A 22,157-nucleotide genomic window follows, 5' to 3' on the forward strand; every position below is an offset into this window, starting at 1 on the left:
TGACTCATTGTCGATCCAAATGGTGATCTGCTCTGTTTCCTTTCCAGTGATCTAGCTCAAAGTGTCCTGTAATCAAATAGCTTGTTTAGTTGCCTCCGTTGCTGCCATGTACTCTGCTTCGCAGGACGAAAGAGAAACTGTCCCCTGTTTTTGTGAACACCAACTAATTGGTGTAGCTCCAAAACAGAACATGTGACCCATGGTGCTTCTCCTATCGTCCGGATCAATGTTGTGACTGTTATCACTGAAACCATGAATCTTCTTTGATCCTCCTCGACCATATTTCAAACCATAAGACACGGTTCCACTAAGATAGCGAAGTATATTCTTCATTATAACACCATGCGAGTGTCAAGGACTCTGTATATACCGACTAGTGACACCAACCGAGAAAGCTAAGTCTGTTCGAGTGTGTAGTAAGTATCTTAAGCATCCCACATTCCTTCTGTAGCTCGTAGGATCTATCTCTTCTTTCTTTTCAGCCTTTGACACGGTAAATCCAAACTCCATAGGGATCTTTGTTGAATTACATCTTTCTAAGCCAACTTCTCTTAAAATCCTTCTTGCATAAGCTTCCTGCTTGATTTCGATTCCATCCTCTCCTTGATGAACTTCGATGCCCAGATAATAAGTGAGCTTTCCAAGGTCAGACATCTCAAACTTAGATGACATTCCCATCTTGAAATCTTTTATGGCTTTGAGAGTATTTCCTGTTACAAAAAGATCATCAACATAAACTGCAACTATTAGAAGTGATTCTCCATCTTGTTTTCGATAAACAGAGGTCTCCTTCGAACACTTCTTAAACATCATTGATTTTAAAATCTGATCCAACTTTGTGTTCCATGCTCTTGGAGCTTGTTTCAAACCATACAATGTCTTTGTAAGTTTGTAAACCTTGTGTTCCTTCCCTTTGATTTCAAATCCTTCAGGCTGTTCTACATAAACATCTTCCTTTAGTTTTCCATGTAGAAACGCTGTCTTCACATCTAAATGATGAATCTCCCACCCATGTGAAGCAGCTAAGGCAATTAGTAACCTTATCGTTTCAAGTCGCGCAACCGGTGCAAAAACCTCATCAAAATCTATGCCTGATTCTTGCACATATCCTTTTGCTACAAGCCTTGTCTTGTATTTATTGATTGTGCCATATGCATTTTTCTTGATTTTGAATATCCATTTGAGACCAATCACTTTTGTCTCCATCGGTTTGTCAACTAAAAACCAGGTGTTGTTCTTGTGAATGGATTCGATTTCTTCCTTGCAAGCTTGTATCCACTCTTTTAATCCTTTTGTTTCTCTGAAATTTCTCGGTTCTTCATCAAGAGATAGTAGCAGCTTCTCACATTCTTTCTCAGCTTGAAGAACATAATCATTAAGATATCTTGGCCTAACACTTTGACGATTTGAATGTCGAAGAGCTGGTTGAACAGCTTGACCTGCATTATTCACTCCTTCTCCGTCGTTATGTGCTCCATGATTACCCATGTTATCATCAATCCCCTGTTCTTGATCATCTTCGACATCATCCTCATGATCATTGTTCTCACCATTTTCATCTTGATTGTTGACTATTACAGGTCCATCTCCTGCATCAATAACTTCTCCCCACCTCATGTGGAACATACCTGGATTTCCACTCGATCTGTTTGTTGTTTCATTCCAGTTCCAGCTTGTATTTTTGTCAAACACTACGTCACGGATCACTACAACTATCCTCGTCGATGGATTGTACAATCTATAGGCTTTGGATCCTTGCTCGATTCCTAGATGTACTAGAGATTGTGATCTATCATCCAACTTCTTTAAGTTTGTAGCCTCAATTTTTGAGTAGGCTCGACAACCAAACACCCTTAGATGCTCTAGGTTTGGTTTCTTCTCTCTCAAGCTCTCGTAGGGAGTTTTGTTCTCAAGAGCTCTCGTTGGTACCCTCTTAATTATGTATGTGGAGTGTCTAACTGCTTCCCCCCACAAATAATTAGGTACCTTCATTGCCTTCAGAGTGCTCCTTGTCATCTCCATTAGAGTATGATTCCTTCTTTCCACAACTCCATTTTGTTGTGATGTATATGGTGTTGTTAGGTGCCTCTTAATTCCAATAGCCTCACAAAAATCATGAAACTCCTTGGAGGTAAACTCTCCTCCTCTATCAGTTCTGAGTATCATGATTTGCTTCCCTAGATCTTTCTCCACTAGATTTTTAAACGCTTTGAACATGCTAAAAGCATCACTCTTCCTTGATGAAGATTGACCACATATATCTTGAAAAATCATCAACTATAACAAAAACATATCTGTTATGAGCGATGATTGGTGGTGTAATCGGACCACAAAGATCAGCATTTAAGAGTTCTAGTGGCTTGGAAGCTCGAAACATGGTTTTCTGCGGAAAACTTTGACGAGCCTGTTTTCCCACTAAACATGATTCACATATACGATTCTCATCACTGATATTAGGCAACCTTTGAACCATATCTTGTTGTGACATAGTTTTAATTGTTTTAAAACTTATATGTCCTAGTCGTGCATGCCACTTCCATGTCTGATCTTCAAGTCTTGAGCTTAGGCACATAGGCTTACCAATTTTCAGATTTATTTTGTAAAGCCTGTTCTGTGTTCGATTGACTCTTACTAGCAATCTCCCACTTGGATCATGAACCGTCATGTAGTCTTGTCTCATCCTCACATCACAGCCAATTTCCGTAGCCTGTCCTAAACTTAGGATGTTGCTCTTGAGGCTAGGAATGAAATAGATGTTTGTGACCATCCTTTGTTCACCTGTTTTGCCTTGAAACAGAATTGAACATTTTCCTTCTATCTTGACATAAGAGCCATCTCCAAACTTCACCTTGCCTTTTATTTTCTCATTTAGTTCTGAAAAATAAGACTTGTTTCCAGTCATGTGGTTGCTTGCTCCATTGTCTAAGTACCAAAGTCCTTCTTCCCCTGTTTTGTTTTCGTAAACCTTTGGTATTAGTTTTTCTTCATTCAAGAACACCACCTCGTGCATGTAGAGTGCTGATTCAGCATCGTCTTCCTCTACTTTATGTGATTCTTGTGTTCTTTGAACTCTCTCGGGACAATTAGAGGCATAGTGGCCAGCCTTATCACACCGAAAACAGATAATCTTTGAGACGTCCTTCTTCTCCTTATTTTGTGTTTGATTCGGCGATCGATCTTGTGGGTTAAAACGTCCTCTACCACGTCCTCTGCCTCCATGTCCTCTGTTTCTGCGTCCTCCGCCTGTTGAGCTCCAAAGTCTTGTTGATAAGAGTTAGCATATAGCAGCTTTTCCTGTGTGTCTCCATTGCTATCTTCACCGAGGATTCTTTCTTCATAAGCTTTCAATCTTCCAACAATATCTTGATAACCTGTAGTATTTAGATCCAACACTTGCTCGAGAGACGCTATGATTTGGATGAACTTGTGTCTTGGTAAACTGTTGAGATATTTTTTCACCAGCTTGGATTCCTCAATAGTTTGTCCAAGTGCAGCAGATTTAGATGCAATCTCCGATAACTTTCCCGCAAAGTTATCTACTGTGTCCGATTCTGTCATCCTCAACTTCTCAAAGTCGGACATCAATGTTTGAAGCCTCGCTTCCTTCACGCGATCTGCTCCCATATTCCTTGATTTAATTGCTTCCCAAATTCCTTTGGAAGAGTCATGTTCGCCTACTTGCAAGACAAGACTTTCTGGAATAGCTTGAAACAGTAAACCCATGGCAAGCAGATTCTTCTTTGTATCTTCTGATCCTGGTTCAATTGTGTCCCAGACCTTGTAAATCCTTAACAAGATCTTCATCTTCATTGACCACACCGTGTAGTTTGAATCGTTTAGCATAGGACATTGAATCGATGGTGGTGACAAATCCTTCAGTCGAGCTGTGCTGTCGTCTCCCATGACTTGGTTTCAACGACTATATGTTCGTATAATCTTCGTGATGATTTAAGAACTTTTAGGAAGACCAAAACCGTTGCGAGAAAGTTTGTAACGTTTGGAAGGCTTTGCCTGAAGAAAGCTTGTGGGATGCTGCTGGACTTGGTTATCAGGTTATGGAAAAGCGAGACCACAACGCCTTCGAACTCTGGGCTAGAGGAGCGTGTGATGATGACGGGGCTACACGCTTTCCAGATAATGCTTTCGCAGAGGTTGGTCGTTATGAAAAGGGAGATCGCTGAGCCGAGACCGTATCCCTTTTGGAGAAGCTCGTCGAGGCAGATAACGATGATTACGGCGAAGACAAGCTGGAGGACGATGAGTACTGCGTTTCCGACGCCGAGCTACGCAACAGGACCGTACATTCGAGAAAGAACATATACCATGGCTTGAACATATACCTCTGGCACAAACCCCAATAATGGTTTCACTACACGAAATACACTTCCCATTCTTTCTCTCTCTAGATTGCTTTGGTAAGTAAAAATATGTATAACTTGTGTTCATGGTGCAGCCTTCTTCTACTCTGTTTCGTGTTTACGTTTAGCCGCTCATCGAACAACTTGGGCCCCAAGATGGGGGGCACGAAATCAAGGGAGTAGGCCCATTAAGATCGATACCGGCCCAATATTTGAGTTCTTTTTTAAAATCAAATTTAAGGGTTTAGGTTTCAGATAAGCAATGGCTCTAGTTCTGTGAATAAATTTTACTATATATTAGTTATCTGAGAATCGATAACGTAAAGAGCGCCTGTAGCTCAGTGGATAGAGCGTCTGTTTCCTAAGCAGAAAGTCGAAGGTTCGACCCCTTCCTGGCGCGTATGATTTTTTTTTTTTTTTGATTGGTTTTTTTCTTAAATCTAATGAAGATGTTCTAGAAGGAGGAGGTTCTAATATTTGAATAGTCTTTCTTCTGACTTCGCCGACTGAAATCATCTGTGTCTATCTCCGGCGAAGTAAAAACCCTAAATCTTTTATCGCCGCCGATTTAAGCTATGAAGATATTCCATCTTGACCGTGGAAACACTCTCTCTGTCTCCCTCTTCTCCGATGTCACCAACTCCAAGTACTCTCTCTCTCTCTCTCTCGATTTTGTTTATTCCATAACTCAGCAATTCTTGATTTGGTTATGAGAAGATAAAATTTGCGTTACTAGATTGTGTTTGTTTACTAGATTGAAACTTCTTAATCAGAGACTTATAAACAATTTGGGGGAAACTCTGTTTAGTTTAAAGCCTCTTCCTTTATCTTTCCCCAAGTTTTGATTTTGTGTGGGGTGAGATCTGAAATTTAAACATTTGAGTGTTTCAGGGAGCTATTGACTTCGATACTAGATGGAAGTTTGACGCTTGAAGTCTCATTTCTCAATGCATTACTTGTAAGTTTTTTTTTATTGTTGTTGTTGTAACCGTTTTCACATTCTAAACGACTTAGATTTCTTCAGCTTAACGAAGTGTATGTATCAACATCAGATTCCAGACATTTTTCCTCTATTGGCTGCTGCTCAGAAAGCACTTGTCTCCTATTCACGCGGTTCCTTATCAACCCGAACTCTTCATTCTGAGCTCGTTTACAATTACTCTGGATCTAAGCATGTAAGAACAATCTTTTCTTGTAAATGGCTCTAGTTCTGTTGTTCAAGCTTTTAGCCTAGGACAGGTTCTAGGTGTTGTGAGTTGGTTAGAGAACAGTTAGTTGGGTACTGAGACTTGAGAGTCTTTCATTAATCAAGTTTCTCTGGTTTGGTGAATTGTCATTAAGAATAGTAGTTTTCTCAGACTTCTCTAACGTTGTTGTTCGTTTCTTTCTTCAACTATAGATCACAGAATCATTGAAACGATGCGGGATTTCTGAAACTTCTACTTACATTCTAGCTGCCCGGTTCAATGCTTCTCCCGTTGAGGTCATAATCTCTTCAACCATCTAAGAACTGACTTTCCATGTCATCGCTTTTTTTTTAGTAATGTTTATCGACCATGACATGTTTTTGAGATCAAAACCAGATGGAAGAGGTAGCTAAATTGATCAACGGGAAGGAGATCGATTTGGAGGAATTGAAGACACATGCAAATCAAGCCAATATACTTAAGGTAAGGCTTTGATAACAGTTAAAAGACCTTTTAGTTAGCATCCTGTATCATAAGAATGGTCTCTCACATCAAATTCTTTCAGCATTACAAGATAACTAGCCAAGAACTCGGAGTTTCCTCTCTCGGAGATGCGATTGTTTGTCGGATCGCTGCACGCGACGCATTGTAAAAGAAGAGATGTCTCTTTCTTTCTTTCTTTTATCACCAATTATAGTTTTCTCCTTTATATACAAATTTGACTCTTTGTTTGTAATTTAACTCCTTTATTTACTCTCCTCAGATAAGTTTAACTCAGTTTTTTTTGTTGTTGTGAGATAAACATAGAATTGACTACAACACACAAAAATTGCGACTACTAATTACATGTCCTTTTCCCAACTATAGTCCAAAGAATCTACAAGGCATATAACAACAAACCAATGATTTTGTTTGGTTCACTTTGAACAAGCTAGCTAGTGGCACTCTTATCACTGGAACATATCCGCAATAGTGTTTCCTGAATCCGAAGAATCTCCATTCCCAAAATCCATCATCATCATCATATTCATCCATTCCTCCATATTACAATCCCCTCCTTCTCCTCCGCGCCATTGCTCTGCTTCAACAGAATCCGTGGCGCTCACGCTCGCACTCGCACTTACACTCGCGTTTGCTCCTATATCATCAGCAGCAACTGGAGATGAAACAGAAGAAGTGTAGTCCGCAAAGGGGAAGTTGAGTTTAGCCCTTGGCCCACGGAATCCAATGGCGGCTTTGTCATAAGCTCGAGCCGCATCCTCAGCGGTTTCGAAAGTGCCAAGCCAAACACGTGTGGCTCTCTTAGGATCCCTGATCTCAGCTGCAAATTTTCCCCAAGGTCTCTGCCTAACTCCTCTGAAACCATTCTTCTTGTTCTTCCTCTTCCTGATTTTCCCGCCGCCTTCCGATTTCTTTGCTGCCGCCGCCGCCGCCGCCGCGGAGCTCCCTTTTCTACTACCGCTAGTGATCTCTTCCTCTTGTTGAATCTTTTCAATCCTCTGATTTGGCGTGAAAAAGTAGTCGCAGCCGAGACATCCTTCGATCCTACACACTTGACAAGTGTCGGAATCAGAACGAGGCATTCCCGCGCTTATCACTGTGCTGTCCCCGGAAAAACCATGAAACGGCGTCGTATCGTTTTCCCCTGACATGACGTGCTGCAAAGCGGAGACTATAACTGAAAGCTCTTGCTCCGGTGACAGCTGTTCCTTTTGGTAATGGATCCGGGTTGAGGCTGGATCTCCGACGAATTCGGTTCTGTTGTTAGGATAATGCATACCCAAACTGTCGATTTCGATCTTAAATTTCGAATCTTCTTTTTATTATTTTTTTTGGGTTCTTGTGTGACTCTTGAGAGTGTTTTTTAGAAGCACCTGGAGAGATAGATGAACAGGTTTTGATTTTGGTGTGAGTTTGGGAGACTGAAAGTGGAAAGAAGCTCTATTTATACGATGGCTCCGTGTTTTTCAAAATATCTACGTGGCTTGCTCAGCTGGCACACTCTTCAGACACGGGGTCGTTTTATTATCTGGTCTTTTTTGGAAACACGTGCTTTATTTCCTCGAATATTTTTTGATGTCGACAACGACATCTTTTGTTTTTTTTTTGTTCCGTGTTTAGATGATAATCACATTTCTTTAAACATACTAATAGTTTAGTATTTAATCATTTCATCATACATGACGCTTTTTCAAGAACTGCTTTTTTTTTGTGTGTGTGTGTTTGGTAGGAGTATTTATTTAATTAAAGATTGTGCTTATCAATTGTTCCTTTTTAACACACAGTTCACAATTATAATTTAAACATGTTTTTATGGGTTAAAAAGCATCTAGGTACGTACAAATTGATTGGCTTAGAATAAGTCACGTGCCTTTTTCTATCTTATGATTTCACATGTTATAACTTATTATTTGGGCAATGATGGCCTTCACAGTCATGAATAGAGATCAATTTGTCTTTCGAATTGATGACTAGATCCATCGTCTCGAAACTCAAAAGTATATCTTTTTACCTTTTTATACTCAAATCAGAAAATCAATTTTGAGAGTTATGCCAATAGACATGTGTAACATTACAATAACATTTTGATTCGAAGAAACTATGGTTTAATATTTTGTCCCTGTGATTAAATTGCAAACTGGTCACAGTGGTCAGAAACTTTTTTTAAGGATTATAATTAGATGAAAAAAAAAATGATGATTTCACAAAAATGATGATCATTCGTCATAGTCGTACTCTTCAATTCATATATGCTTCAATTATAAATTATGCAAACATTCAAAAAATAGTTGTTAATTTAACAACCCAAAACTGATTAAAACACTATTCAATGATGAGTATTGTATAAAGGATTATGGTCACTACTATTCAAACTTTACATATAATTTTTTCAGCAGTATTTTTGACACATAGAATAGGAAAAATCATATAGCAAAATAACCCTGTTAATCCGTACAATTATCAAAAAAAAAACATTAGTTATTAATTTTTAATGTACAAATGAAATCCAACATTTATTATAAGTCGTTTTCTCTCTCAAAACCCTAGATCTACAACGCTCCCGTTTTGATCCGTTTGCCTCTCTGCCGTCTGAGGTTTCGCCGGCGGTGTGAGAAGGCTCTGCTTTTCCTCTTTCTTTTATTTTCCTTTTTCTTCTCCGGTAGTGCTAGGAGTCGCTCCTCTGTTGTTCCTCTCCGGGAGACTGGTGGTGGTTTGAAGCTGCTCCGGGCGGCCTTCTTTGCAGATTCAGGGTGTCGGATCTGGGTTCGTGAGTTGCGCCCTCCTGCTTCTCTTATCCTTTTGCCGGAGAACCTAGCTGACCGGAGGCTAACGGTGGAGTCGAGCTTTCGAGTTTTATCAGTTGTTGGGAAGGATCCTGCGGGTGTCGGTGGCCGAGATTTGAGGTTATCCTCAAAGCTGGCGTTCATGTGAGACTCCTCAACTTCCTTGGTTTCAGTCCGGCCAAGATGTGAGACAACAAGGCAGATCCTATGATGGCCAATCCGAAAATACATCGTGAGGTGAAGTTATGCTAATATGTGTTCGAAACTCTTATCTTTAGGTGATTAGCATTCTGGTCGTTAAGTGATTGTTCGGAGAAGCATCGGTTCATGCGGGTCTTGTTTCGCATCTCTTGGCCGGGTTAGTCGGATGTATTGTCCGTTTTTGGCTTAAGATCGGAACAATGAAAGCCGGAGAAATCAAGTCTTTCTGATGATGCGCCTTTTGGTGTCGATGCTATTTGGGCAAGTCCTACACGCTGATCATGAGGTTCTAATAGGTTGGAATTGCTTTGATCCTTAGTATAGATTTTGGTCTTCTCTGTGTTAGTAGTTGTTTTTGTATCATAAGGTAAATTTAGGTGGTTCAAGAGATGATTTCACTCTGAGTTGTGGAGAGTTATCTATCTCATTGTGGTTAAAAAATGCAATGGTTTTTTGGTCAGGTAGCGTTGGATCCGATAATGTTTCAGAGTAATGCTAAATTGACCCATTGCATTTGGTCCAATTCTATAGAAGTGAATGTTATGTACTTTGAATTTGGATGTATTCTTTTGGATAATGAAAATTGAAGTTGAAAAAAAAAATCCAAAAGAGAGAATCAGTTAGAAATTCACCTTATATGAGACAAAATGAATTTTCTTGGTTATATTATTGATTTATATAAATAGGAGAAAAAAAAGATTGGAAAGAAATGGAATAAAAGGAGAAACTGAGGTATTACTTTAGTGAAGGTTAGATAAATGAAAGATAAGGTTTGACCGTTTCTTATATGATCTCACTGATCAGTTTCTCAGATATTTCAATGATCTAGAAGAAGTTTGAAGTGTCAGATAGTTTAATGATCATGGATATGCTTAGCTGGCTTCTGAATTCACTTAAAAAACTGTGTTGACACTCGTGGATATGCTTAGCTGGCTTCTGAATTCACTTAAAATTGTGTTGACACTTCTCCACGCTGACCCACCACGTCTTTGCTTTGAAGACTCTCTTCACGTGCCATACATAAGTCTTTGACTTTGTCCGTATCCGAATTACAAAACAGGACAGATATCTGACTCTATTTGATGGTAGCATAAAGACAAAGACTAATATATCCACTACGGCACTACCTTTTTTTTTTTTCTTTTTGAATCTTTATTTATAAATATATGTCTCGAAGAAACAAATTTAGATATCTATGTTCTTTTTAAAATCTATGGAAAATATATAGTAATTAACAAAAAAAATTTGTAGGGTACTTGCTTTAAAGCTTATAATACCTTCGTGTCTTTTACTAGAGATAGTATTTCTATTCTAGAAAATATGGGGGGTTTTTTATGAAAACAAATTTAAAATCTCAAGTTTTTACTTTACGTATCATTTTAAATATAACTGAACTACAATTTTTCTTTTTACTCGTAATAAGTAGTAATAAATATTTTTGGAAATTAAACAATATATATTATATGATACCCGAAAGTTAAAAGGGATCATAATTGTCTTCTCTGTTTAGCTTCGTGGCTGAGCCATGCTAATATAAAACGTTGACAAAAGTCAACAAATTATATACAAGTTTTAAAAACAAAGAGTCAACAAATTATTATTTATTCTAAACAGAAAAAGTCAACAAGTTATCCTTTTTGATAAAAAAATACGTATCTGTTTATGAATGTTCCTTTTTATTTTACAAAGCACAAACTTTTGACTTAAAATTACATTTTTTACAGTTAATAAAATAAATCTGTATAAAGCATGACCGCTATGGCTCGCGGCGGAAGTCAGTGGAGAGATTGGTGGGTTCGTTGTTCGTCTTGGAAGTCAGTTCTAGATCCTTTAGGCGGTTGCGGGGTCCGATCTAATAGTCTTTCTGGCTTGAGCATCCAGTGAACTTGAGATTGCCGCGTTTTCGATTTACTCCGGATTGGTAGGATTGGTCTTTGCTCTGAGTTTAACGAGGGTCCCCATCTATGGAAACGAAGGTTAGCTCTGAATGTGGTGTGTTACTAGGCACGGGACCATCACCGTAGAGCCTGCTGTCGGCGTTTGGAACTGCCGGGAGATCTATTCCGGGTCAGGTGAGTCAGTGAAGTTTGAACCGGAGTCGGATTTCGAAAGCTTCTGGTAATGGTTCACTTCACCGTTGCTGCCGCAAAGAAGTGTGTCTCGCTTTCGCCGGGATTACTGTTCCAAACGTTTGCTTTTTAGGTCATTCAACAGGAAAAGAGTTTGTTTCTGTTAATGGACCGACCTTTGTTTTTCTCATTTTGTAACTGCCCAACTTGTATGCTTTCAAGGCCTTACTCAATTTTATTGGAAAGGCCCATTAATATAATTTAGTTACAAAAAAAAAAAAAAATCTGTATAAAGCAATGTATTTATTACATGTATCAATGTATGTATGTGACTATGTGAGTAAGGGCGGCAGGCTACGATTCAAGTTTTAGAAAAAAAAATGGAACAAAGAAGTTAAAAAAGCTCACACCATAGGCGGCAGAGAGAGAGAGAGAGGCACAAGCACGTTGAGCACGTGCTGTAATGATAACAACACGTTTTAGTGCTGACCAAAAAAACGTTTTTATTCGCAATCTCGCCCGCGTCATAACTTTTTCACTTTATCTTTTCTGTTTTCCATTAACCGGTCAGATTCTTTGTATTAGTACTAATCACTGATTTTTTTAATTAGTAGCGATCAATCTTACTTTTAGTGTTTCTATTTCATTGTTTATGAACTACAGTATAATTCTTCAACTCTAACTTTGCTAATTAAAAAATATCTCAACAACTAAAAAACCGTCCAACTTTCACATTAGGTGTTGCTGTCGTGTCGATCGGCTAAATTTTATTATTTTAACTGGGTGGATAATTATCTGAAAATGGTATCATCAATTTGCATAGGGATTATTAGTAAAGCGTCTAATGTATCAATCTCTTTTTTTTTTTTTTTTGGGTAACAATGTTAAGTAATGTATATATCAATTTTACGATAGATTCAATCTAAAATTTGATGATAGTGTTTAAGATCGATTGTGCTTAATATTGTCATAATTGTAAAAGCAATAAACGAATGAATTCTTCTTATATATGCTATACTTTATACAATCTATAAAAACAAGTATATCCCAAAAAGTCTCAACGTAGCCTAGGCATAATAAAAATACACATGCTCTCTTAATATATTCTCTTATAGATACGAACTCTTATAGTATGATAGAAAGAAAAATTTGCCCAAAAAAAAAATACTTATATAATAGAAAAGAAAAAATATTTGGCACAACTAGCTTATTTATTATTTTATTTTCAAGAAGCTGTTGAGTCTCTGGATTATCTGAAGTTTGTATCAAGAAGTTGTTGAGTCTCTGGATTATCTGAAATTTGCATCAACCGGTTCAAGCTTTTCACTCTAATTTTGTTTCCTTGTTTTTTATTTTATTTTTACCAAGAAACCTAGAGCTAAGTACTCATTTGTAAAACCAAAACTTTTCATTTTATATGATATTTACTCACTTAGCAAAAAACTAGCTTATTTATTAGAACATACATACCGGTTTAAATTATCTTCATTTAATTAGCTTTTTAAAAGTCGTCCAATGTTTCAACTACTTATTGGTTTTAAACCAGCTTCTTTAGAGCCCCTAATGTTTCAACTCTCTAATCAGCTTTTCAGCAATCACACACACACACACAAAAACGCAAATCAGCAAATGAGTTATTCAGAGAGGATTAAATTCAAATTCAGGGCGGTAGTTTGGATTTGAAAGCGTTGGGTGACTTTCATTAAATTGTCCTCATGTTATATAGCATTATTCCATCAATTCAAATTTATATTGCAGTAATTGAATAAAATTTTGCCATTAAAAAACAACACAAAATATATAAAATGCGTGCTCTATGAAGATGATGATACTGACAACTGACACTTTTGGAACGATGCATACATGGTTATTTTTAGTTGAAAATAGTGAAATACTATGAACTACTGTATTGAATTAAAGAGGTTTTCAAGAAACGTCAAGAAAGGACCCACACAGCTGCAAGTATAAAAGGAAAAAGAAAAAACTTTGTATGGCCAAAAGTTCTCAAAATCATTAAAGATAAATAGTTAACGTCGACATTGTAAATTATGATCCAAATCTCTGAGTATTTAAATTAAAGCTAATCAACTTTAGGTTCGTTTGTAATATTTATTTACTATGATAGCGGAAGTTACTAGTCTCGGACTCGAAAGAGAGTAGCTGGCTCTGTTTATCTCAAATTAAGTCACAAAAGCTTTCAAGATTAATTCTTATCCTCTCTCACTTTTTTCTTCTTTGTTTCTTCTCACTTCTGGTGAAGCAAATTTCCAACCAATAAAATCAACAAGGGAGATCTCACGAGGATGATGAAGAAGGAACAGGAAGGTACATAATTTTATTTAGTTTCTCTCAAACAAGTCATATACTCATATTTAGTGAATGGTTCCTCTGTTTCTTTATCTTTATTCTCTGTGACAGAGGATTTTGTGTAAACCATCAAGATCCGACCTATATATCCATGGATGATCTCATCTTTGCTTCTTACTCCATCTGAAACACTCAAAGACTAATATCTATTGTTTAAGACTTAAACTGATTTCAGTTCCTGCAGTTATGTTTTCGCTTATTCTATCTATTTCTCATGTCTATCAGTTATAGCGGGTTTAATGTTTTGAAAACATAACTATTAAGGTAAACCGAATCGATACAACATAGCTAAACATATCTCAAAGAATAGATCTTGACATTTTAAAATAAGATTCATACTAAAACAAGAGAAACAGTTAATTAGACAATAATGAAACTCATAAGTTTTTAGTTGAGGATGATGTTGGCTTGACCACAACAAGATGAAATCATAAATGAGAAACACAATCTCTCTCTCTCTAGACTCTACTCATACTAATGGCGGCGTCTACAGATCTTTCCCGCGGATGACATGGAGTTTGATCGCGTAAACGAAAGAACCCCTACGCAAGAGCTCACACAAAACGCGGTCCTCTTTCGTCAACCCGTTCCTCTTGCATATGCGCATCCATCTTTTGATACACACACGTTGATCCTTCCATTTTGCTGTTTTCACTCTAAGTTTCCCGAATCTGTCAATGTAGTCTACGTAGTCTCCAAACCTTAAGCAATAGTCTTTCACCAATTGTGCATGAACCAGCTGTTTTTAAAGGCATACAAATCAAACAAATACGTTAGTTAGGTTAAAATTACTAGTATCTTATTAGGACCAGTTATATATAATTGCAGATCTTACCAGCTCGTATAACCTATTCTTCACGTTCGTCTCAAAGTGTATGTTCTTTGGATCATCGAGATAGGTCTCAGGGTTTTTGATCTCGGGCTCTACTGTAAAAATCTCAAGAGACAAAAGCATTTCTATATGAGCATCCAATAAATTAATCACCTTATAAAGTAAGAAAATGATTTGTTTACCTTTCTTCCTCTTCTTTGCCGCCTCTGGTTCCACATAATAAGAGACAAAACAATGTTGCATTAATATAAGCATCTCACAGACAACCAAACTGATGAAAGTTAAATGTATTTTACCTTTCCTCTTCAGATTTGGCACCTTTGCTTTGACGCAAGTGGTGCTGGCGGCTGTGTCTTCTTCCTCTGGAGCATAAGAACTGTCCTCACTGTTGGATTTGTCTTCAACATCTAATTGACCAAAGGCTTCAACATAATCACTGTCACTGTCACCGTCACCCTCACCGTCTTCCTCAGAAGACTCCTCCTCCACAGGTACAGCTTCCTGATCTTTCTTCTTTCCTGGAAACATCACAGCAAACGAAACAGACTTATCTACAGAAAGCCAATAACATAAAACAACTCAAGTGATGAAAAGAGCTAACAATGTGGGTGGTGGTTAAAACCTAACCTTTGTTCTGGCGTTTGGGGGTTGTCTTGCCTATCTTGAACTCAGAGCCACTGTCAGATTCTGTTTCAGTATCTTCGCTGCTTTCAGAATAAACACTATCCTCGTCTTCATCAGAATCCTCCACAACTTCCACTTTTGACTTTCCTGAAAAAACATATCAAAGAGTCGTCAAAACAGAAGATTCACAAACGATCTAAATGATGAAGAAAAAGCTAACAATGTGTTCAAACCTTTGTCTCTGCCTTCGGGATTGGATTCTCCATCTCAGGTTTAGAACGAGTGTTTGTGTCGTCACTGCTCAGAGAACAAACACTGTTTCCTTCGTCGTCTTCCACTTCAATGAATTCGCTAGTCTCTTTACATCCATCGCTGCGGAAGATACTGACCTCGAATATGTGGTTACCATTATACACGAAGGTCAAAAAGTCTCCGTCGTTAATAGTGTTATCCTCGACGAATTTGGGCCATCCTTGTGCAAAATGCACTTCATTTCCCCTTATATTGGTCGCTACGTTCCAAGAGCGTCCACCAGGTCCTTGGAGTATCACCTTTTTGGGCAAAAGACGTGGAAGCTGATCGTATGATTGGGATCACCTGCTCATTGCAAAAAAGCCAACACTCAAGAGATACTCATAGAAAGAGAGACTTTAAAGGCAAGTCAGAGAATGTCATCCAAATTCGAAGTCAGGTTGAAACTTCTGACCACAGCAGAGGGTTATGCACACACACACAACCAAGATTTGATTTCAATCAAAAGCGTAGGGACAGTTAAAACTTAAAAGAGTCAACTTTACAGGACCAGACAAAGTCAAAGCACACATTCTCAAGAAGTCAATCCAAACCCTATAAGAAGCTTCTCAGTATAAAATTTACAACTTTCAGCATCCAGAGAGAACTTAATATAAGCAGACAAGCTTCTGAAAGCAGAACACATGTATAGAATCTATTCATCAGCAAGAAAACAGAATCTGAGCAAAACTACCTCTACTTTGATAGAATCCAGTCACAATATTCAAACATTGCCAGATTTAAGTTTATAAAAAATAGGCTGACTCATACAGAGAAGTTATAATCTTTACTCATTAGTGAGAAAACAGAGGAAACCAAAGGGTAAGAAGAAACAGAGCAAAACCCTAGAAACGGCAGAGCTACATCTATACTAACAGGAGCATAAATGCAGATAAACCCACAGAAAGAAAGAAAAAACCACCACCGGCACCATCAGAGATAGTTGTAAGAAACCACGAGGGTAAAAATCTTTTAAATTCAAGAATCGTTTGCTCATGTACAAAAGAAACCTGAAAAAAATAAAACCAAGAGAGAGCATCTTACCATGGAATCTGAGCTGTAATGGGAGACGAAAGCTTTGAAGAAACGTGGGGGAAACTGGAAATCAGCCATTGAAGAGGAGGAGATGTTAGATCTGTGCTTGAAAAGAAAGAGAGAAAAACTAAGAACAGAGAGAGAGAGAGAGAGGACTAGTAAATAGAAAAAGTAAGGTAAAACTGTAAAGAGAGAGTTGAAGATGAGTCAAATCAACGTTTAAGTTTTTTGCAGAGAAAGAAGGTACAATGCTCAGTCCCTCGTATTTTGCGTGACACTTTCAAAAATCAAAATATTGATTTTCTTATTTTAAACGATTCGATCTCCCAAAGTTTAAACCGCGAATCTAAATGCTACTCTGGTCCGGTTCATCCTCACAAACCGTATAATTAGATAATCTGTTAAACCGGCTTCTTGTGAAGAAAAGAAAAAAAAGGTGTAATTCACTTCACTTTATTTCTCTCTTTTTTTCTTTGTTTTTACCTGAGAAATCAATCAACATGAATGTATCTTGACACTACATACATGGTACAACACACACAAAAACATGCACACAAGCTATGTAAAAGAAAGAAAGAAAGAATTTTAGGGAAAAAAATATCAAGAGGACGAGCTGGCCTCGATGCTAGTAGTAGACATCTCTTGGAACATGGAAGTTTCTTCAACATGCCACTTGAGAATCTCTCTCGCATATCTCAGTGCATTGTCCACACTGTCACTCTCCAAGCTCACTTGGGAAACAAACAGCTTTGGCCTAAAGCTCCTTCCACGCATCGAATACGGTTCCAAGAGTGAGTCATACAGTCTCTTGAACTCATAACCAATGTAATGGAAAGCACGCTGAGCCATTGGAGGGTTGTGCCTGCTCGTCTGGTTCTGGCTTATCAACGGGTTGAAGTCTTCGAACCACTCACAGGTTCTTAGAGGAACCTCCTCGATTTTTTTTTCTAGGAGATCAAACTTGGTTAGAACCAAAAGGAACCTTTTCTTAGACAGGGTCGGGTGAGTCACCATGCTCTCGAAAAGCTGTCTGTTTGCAATCATCTTGTTCACAACACTCCCGTCACCGTCTTCTATGTATTCTCCATAATCTGTTAGTGAGACACAGAATATCACCAAGTCAGCGTCTTCAAACATTTCCAGCAATTTCCAATTTTCACCAATGCTTCTCGGATTTAACCGGATGAGTTGGTACCTGAAGAGAGAGCAAACGAGAGAGATTAAGTCCAACAATTTTTCATTTAGTCTGAATACAGCACAAGAAAAAAGAATAGAACTAACTTCATGTCTGGATCGTGTTGATAATCGCTCTCAAGAGTCTCTTCTTGAGAAGTTGATGAGAATGAGAAGTCCACTCAAGGAAGTCCTTCCATGGAGGATAGTCCTTCCGCTTGCAATATGTCCATATCAGAAGGATCGTATTCTGATCTCGAGATCTCAAGAATCTGAGAATTAACAAATTTAGGTCAGTCTTCTTTTTTTCAAGTACTATGGTCCTGATTAGACAAGCAAGCACTTGATGTAAACTCACTCGTTCAAGAAAATAAACGGCGTTTCTGGGAAGTGTATCGCGAAGCCTTTTGTAGGTGGCTTGAATGGCCGGCACTCTCCAGAGATCTGCAACGGTTTGTGCATTCTCGCGGCTTGATGGTGGAAATATCTTCAGGTTTCCGTCTTCCTTTTCTTTTAGAAGCCAATCTGAAAAATGTTTTAGTCTCGGGTTGATCGAGCTAACTGTTTTAGGACTTGACTCATCTCCCATATTGCCTAAATCACAAGAACTCAATCAGTGTTCCACAACAATCAATTATTAACTGATATTTGTTCGGTCAGTAAAAACCACCTGTTTGATCTGAAGGCTGGTCACTGCTCATCTCTTTTTCAAACCTTTCATGTGCATCAAGAACCATTGCCAGATAGGTATAGAGATTTGTTTGGATTATGAATTTGATTCTTTCACGGTCGTCTACAGAGAATGGGATGTCATAGAGAGACCTTGCCTGAAACAGAAGAAGTCAATCCAGATTCCCTACTAGATGTGAAGCATTCAAGTGGTTGACATTAAGATGAATAGCTCACTTGTTTATATATTGTAGTGGCGCCACATTTCTCATTACCAATCAGAAGAAGCTTGTTAAGCATTTTCTGCTCATATATGGGCACATCACATGGTTCTACTGCTGATGAAGCCGGAGGCACTGGCAGAGAGAACAGAGCACAAGCAATTCTTGCTCTTTTCTGTTAAAATGATTTTAGTAGTTGCCTTTAGTTTTATGTTCAAACGCTGTGATAGAGAAAACCTTGTGATAAGGAAATCATACCTTATTCCAGATGTTCCCAATGGAACGTTTTTGACCTTCTTCCTGGTACGTACCATCTGAATCGACCCAAAAATGAGGGTTTCCTTCACATTGAACATTCACCATCTACATCAAAGCAAAGAAGCCCTTAATTCAGAACACGACACTAACACGACACTAACAAAAACAAGGGTGAAAACAGCGAAAGAACCTTGAGCATCATGAGTTCTGACTTGGTTATTTCCCGACCATTAATACAAATTCCAGTGTCACCATGGCTTGCGTCCTTCTTGATGTTACTACCTCCTATGTTCTTGTTAGGACTTATAATCTGACAAGGTTTCTCTCCTACCTGATTAAATAAACACATAGAGGCTCTGATTTAGCTGAGCACTCAAAATAAAATCCCAAGAATAGATAGGCAGACACTCATAAATAAGTAATTCTACCTTTCCCCAGTAGCCAGAAACCTTATCATACCAATAGTCTCCCGGTTTTAGCTTCTTGGGTGGATGTGGACATGTCTTTAACGTGAAAAGCTCATCTTCACTTAAAGGCTTGTCATTGACAGTGATAAGCCGCGAAGGCAACTGATTCGCCTTGCAGGAGGTCTCAGCATGCATGACATCTCGAAGTTCAGAATCCGTGAGAAGACGCTTGAGCATTCTTGAACACTTTCCGAGACTTTTTCTCTTCGACTCATCGATCCTAATACCAATGCAAGTTTGACACTTTCTTCCTTCAGGCATTGCACCCATGGCTCTGCGCACACAGTTATAACAGTATTTGGCATCGCAGACGATACAGACTTCCTTCTCAGTAAACCGGTTGCCTAGCGCGCATCGGTAACACGATCCTCTTTTACCTTTCCTTTCAGCTTTAGGCGTTGCAGCTATACTTTCTCCCTCAGAAAGGTAAGAGCTTTCACCACATTCACTGTTCTGAAATGGTTCAACGAATCTCACATGATTTGCACGTTCTCCATCAGCATCCTCTCCAATGGAACAATCTGATCCCACATCCGAAGCTCTTCCATCATCTAATGTATCCTCCCCTCTCACTGATGCAGACAATGGTGATGATGGTGATAACGGTAAATCAACTGAATCTTTCGCTACTTCTGATACATCCAATCCCTTTGGTGATGATGAAGATGATGACGAGCCAGAAACAACATCACTCCCAATCAAAACCACACTAGAAGCACCTGGAGAATCAACAAAACCATTCTTCTTCTTCTTCTTCTCAGTTACAGAATCAGATGGTTTCTTGGTAACCCTATTAGTAGTCCTAACGAGAGGTTGAGCCACTGGGTAAGAGATACCACTCGACAAAGAAGAAAACGAAACAGGTTGAGCCGTGGGGATCTCATCAACTTCAACGGGAAGAGCTCGTGGCAAATTAGCAATAAGAGGGCCTTTATACTCAGAGGCGAATGAATAATCAATTCTATAATTACTACTAGTTTCATCATCATCACCTTCACTTTCCTGATTATTACCCCTTTTAGGATTCGGTGATGTTAAAGGCAATAACTTTCTTAAAACCATCTTCTTTTTACCAAATCGAGCACAAAAACACACAAAAAGCCCTAATTCCTAAAATTGCCTGATTTAGAAACTACTTATTACCAGCAATTACGAGGATGAGATAAAGACTTCCCCTAAACCATTAGTGGCTTAAATAATCAAAATCACAAACCGCGTGAGACAAGAACCCAACTCCAGAAATATACAACAATTTGATCACATAAAGCTCGCTCCTTTTAGCTTAAAGCACGAGACTTTATTCGAATTTTGTTTTTAGAGTTTTTTTTACCAGACGATGGGAGAAAGAAAAATCAGCAAACACAATATTCTGGGAAAAAGGAAAAAAAGGAATTTGCAGAAGAAGAAGTAAACAAAAAGAAGAAAGAGTGAATGGTTGGATCGTCTTCTTCTTCTCTCTCTCTCACACTTAGTAAAAGACGAAGACTTGACAATAAGAAAGAGAAGACTTTCTCCTTTGTTTTTTCTTTTCTCTGTAACAAAAAGGGAGAAAAGAAAAGAGTTATTTTCCGGGAAAATTCTTGCCGTCAACGCGGGTTGGGGAAGTTGAAAACGATGCGTTTGTGGAGAGGCGTGGAGAGAGTCAAAGAACGAGGGCACTTTCGTAAATATCTGTTCATTCCTGCAATAATGTTGCAATAACCGGAATTACACGGTTTATAGGAGACCGGTGGTGTTTGTTGACTCGCTTTATAACCTTTTAATTTGATTTTAATTTACAGACAGGATGCGCCGGTTTGTGGAAATGTTTTCGGTTTAGTGATTAGTTAGGAAATTATTATAGATCCCACCCTCACAATATATATAGTTAACATTATTATATATGAATAAAACATTTCATAAAAAAATTCATTTGATAAATTATAGTATATGTTATGGTTAAAAAATCACGTATTCGGTAAAGTGGTTCAAAACGTGTTAACTATTTTTTTTATTAGATAAGATATACAATTCTGAAGTCTGCAATTTGACTTTTTTAAACCATGAAGATAAAATTTTGTGTGATTAATAGTATACTGAGCGTGAATTTGTTCTTTAAAGATGCTAATTGGTTAATATAGATTGACGCTTACACTTATAACTTTGTTGGGAAGACATTTTGTATCTAGAACACCACTTTCCTACTATGAAAAGATAATTGACAATTAGACTACGATAGTTTTGCGTGACAAGATGTTCATATGTCTCCAAATTGATAATCGTTCCATTAATGACAAATATGGCCGGGTTTAGTACGTTACAATCATCAAGACATATATATAATGGAAAATAGAACAAACATGTTTGTTCGGTCGTTCTTCTTGTTTAATTTTACAACATTAGGGAAAAAAATTTGATAGTATACTTAAGTTTTAATTTTGTTTTTTTCTAAAAAAAAATTAATAAGAAGGAAAACTCACTACGTGAAAACCATCATCACCAGTTAACGTGGCACAAACCTCTCTGTTGACTTGGTCGTCATAAGATTGAAACAAATCCTTTTTGACTCTTTCCCTGCGTGAAGACGGGTCCTCATGACTGAGAGAATGATCAATCACACTATGCTCCTTAATTCCACTCTTTTTTTTTTTCTTTTTTTTCCATGTACCGTAAACTCCACGGTCCACTCCCTTTATGTGGTGAGGAAGAGCTGTTCCGCCCGGAAGATGCTGCTGGCTCGTCCATCTCCCTCCGAAATCCCCCGCCACACTTTCACCATCTTGTCAAACTTGCGCGTTAAAAATATAATTTATCTCTGTTTTTGATAATTGGTTTGGCGTTAAAATATAAAAGTGACTAGTACAGATACGGATAAACATTGTATGAGAGCAGGTATAAGAACGAAGGAGAGAGTTAGTGATGAATGTCACTAGTCTGAGTAGTCTCTAATGTTTGGGACCTCGACCTCCACAACCTACAAACCGTCCACATTTCTTGAATCTTGTGGGTAGATTTGACACTTTGACAGGACTTTCCCTTAAGATCCTTATTCACTCCAGGTCTTGATCCAACAATCCGAAGACGTTAACTCCATGATCTTCTTCATTCAAAGTATATATGATATATCTTTACCCTCGCTAGC

At 38.1% G+C, this 22,157-nt stretch overlaps 2 protein-coding genes, 1 long non-coding RNA gene, 1 other non-coding gene and 2 pseudogenes across 4 annotated transcripts; 3 read left to right on the forward strand and 3 right to left on the reverse strand.

Moving 5' to 3' along the window:
* Positions 4,686 to 4,758, forward strand: TRNAR-CCU. The gene has a single exon. It is a non-coding gene; the product is annotated as a tRNA-Arg (tRNA).
* LOC104721355 (EKC/KEOPS complex subunit Tprkb) lies at positions 4,818 to 6,327 on the forward strand. The gene is made up of 6 exons (XM_010439320.2): positions 4,818 to 5,004; positions 5,250 to 5,316; positions 5,411 to 5,533; positions 5,758 to 5,841; positions 5,942 to 6,028; positions 6,111 to 6,327. Exons 1-6 carry the CDS (start codon positions 4,934 to 4,936, stop codon positions 6,195 to 6,197), a joined length of 519 nt encoding a protein of 172 aa, XP_010437622.1. The 5' UTR covers positions 4,818 to 4,933; the 3' UTR covers positions 6,198 to 6,327.
* LOC104721354 (ethylene-responsive transcription factor ERF109-like) lies at positions 6,310 to 7,452 on the reverse strand. The gene has a single exon (XM_010439319.2). It carries the CDS (start codon positions 7,321 to 7,323, stop codon positions 6,496 to 6,498), a length of 828 nt encoding a protein of 275 aa, XP_010437621.1. The 5' UTR covers positions 7,324 to 7,452; the 3' UTR covers positions 6,310 to 6,495.
* On the forward strand, positions 13,234 to 13,631 carry LOC109127738. Its single transcript, XR_002034372.1, has 2 exons — positions 13,234 to 13,424; positions 13,518 to 13,631. It is a non-coding gene; the product is annotated as an uncharacterized LOC109127738 (long non-coding RNA).
* Positions 13,764 to 16,455, reverse strand: LOC104721357 (annotated as a pseudogene).
* On the reverse strand, positions 16,680 to 20,626 carry LOC104721356 (annotated as a pseudogene).

Source organism: Camelina sativa, chromosome 11, assembly GCF_000633955.1.
Source record: "Camelina sativa cultivar DH55 chromosome 11, Cs, whole genome shotgun sequence".
In the NCBI taxonomy this organism is placed as follows: domain Eukaryota; kingdom Viridiplantae; phylum Streptophyta; class Magnoliopsida; order Brassicales; family Brassicaceae; genus Camelina; species Camelina sativa.

Coding starts and splice junctions, on each gene's coding strand:
- LOC104721355 (XM_010439320.2), top strand. CDS start 4,934: ATGAAGATATTCCATCTTGACCGTGGAAACACTCTCTCTGTCTCCCTC. Junction 5,005..5,249: donor TCCGATGTCACCAACTCCAA/GTACTCTCTCTC, acceptor TGAGTGTTTCAG/GGAGCTATTGACTTCGATAC. Junction 5,534..5,757: donor ATTACTCTGGATCTAAGCAT/GTAAGAACAATC, acceptor CTTCAACTATAG/ATCACAGAATCATTGAAACG.
- LOC104721354 (XM_010439319.2), bottom strand. CDS start 7,323: ATGCATTATCCTAACAACAGAACCGAATTCGTCGGAGATCCAGCCTCA.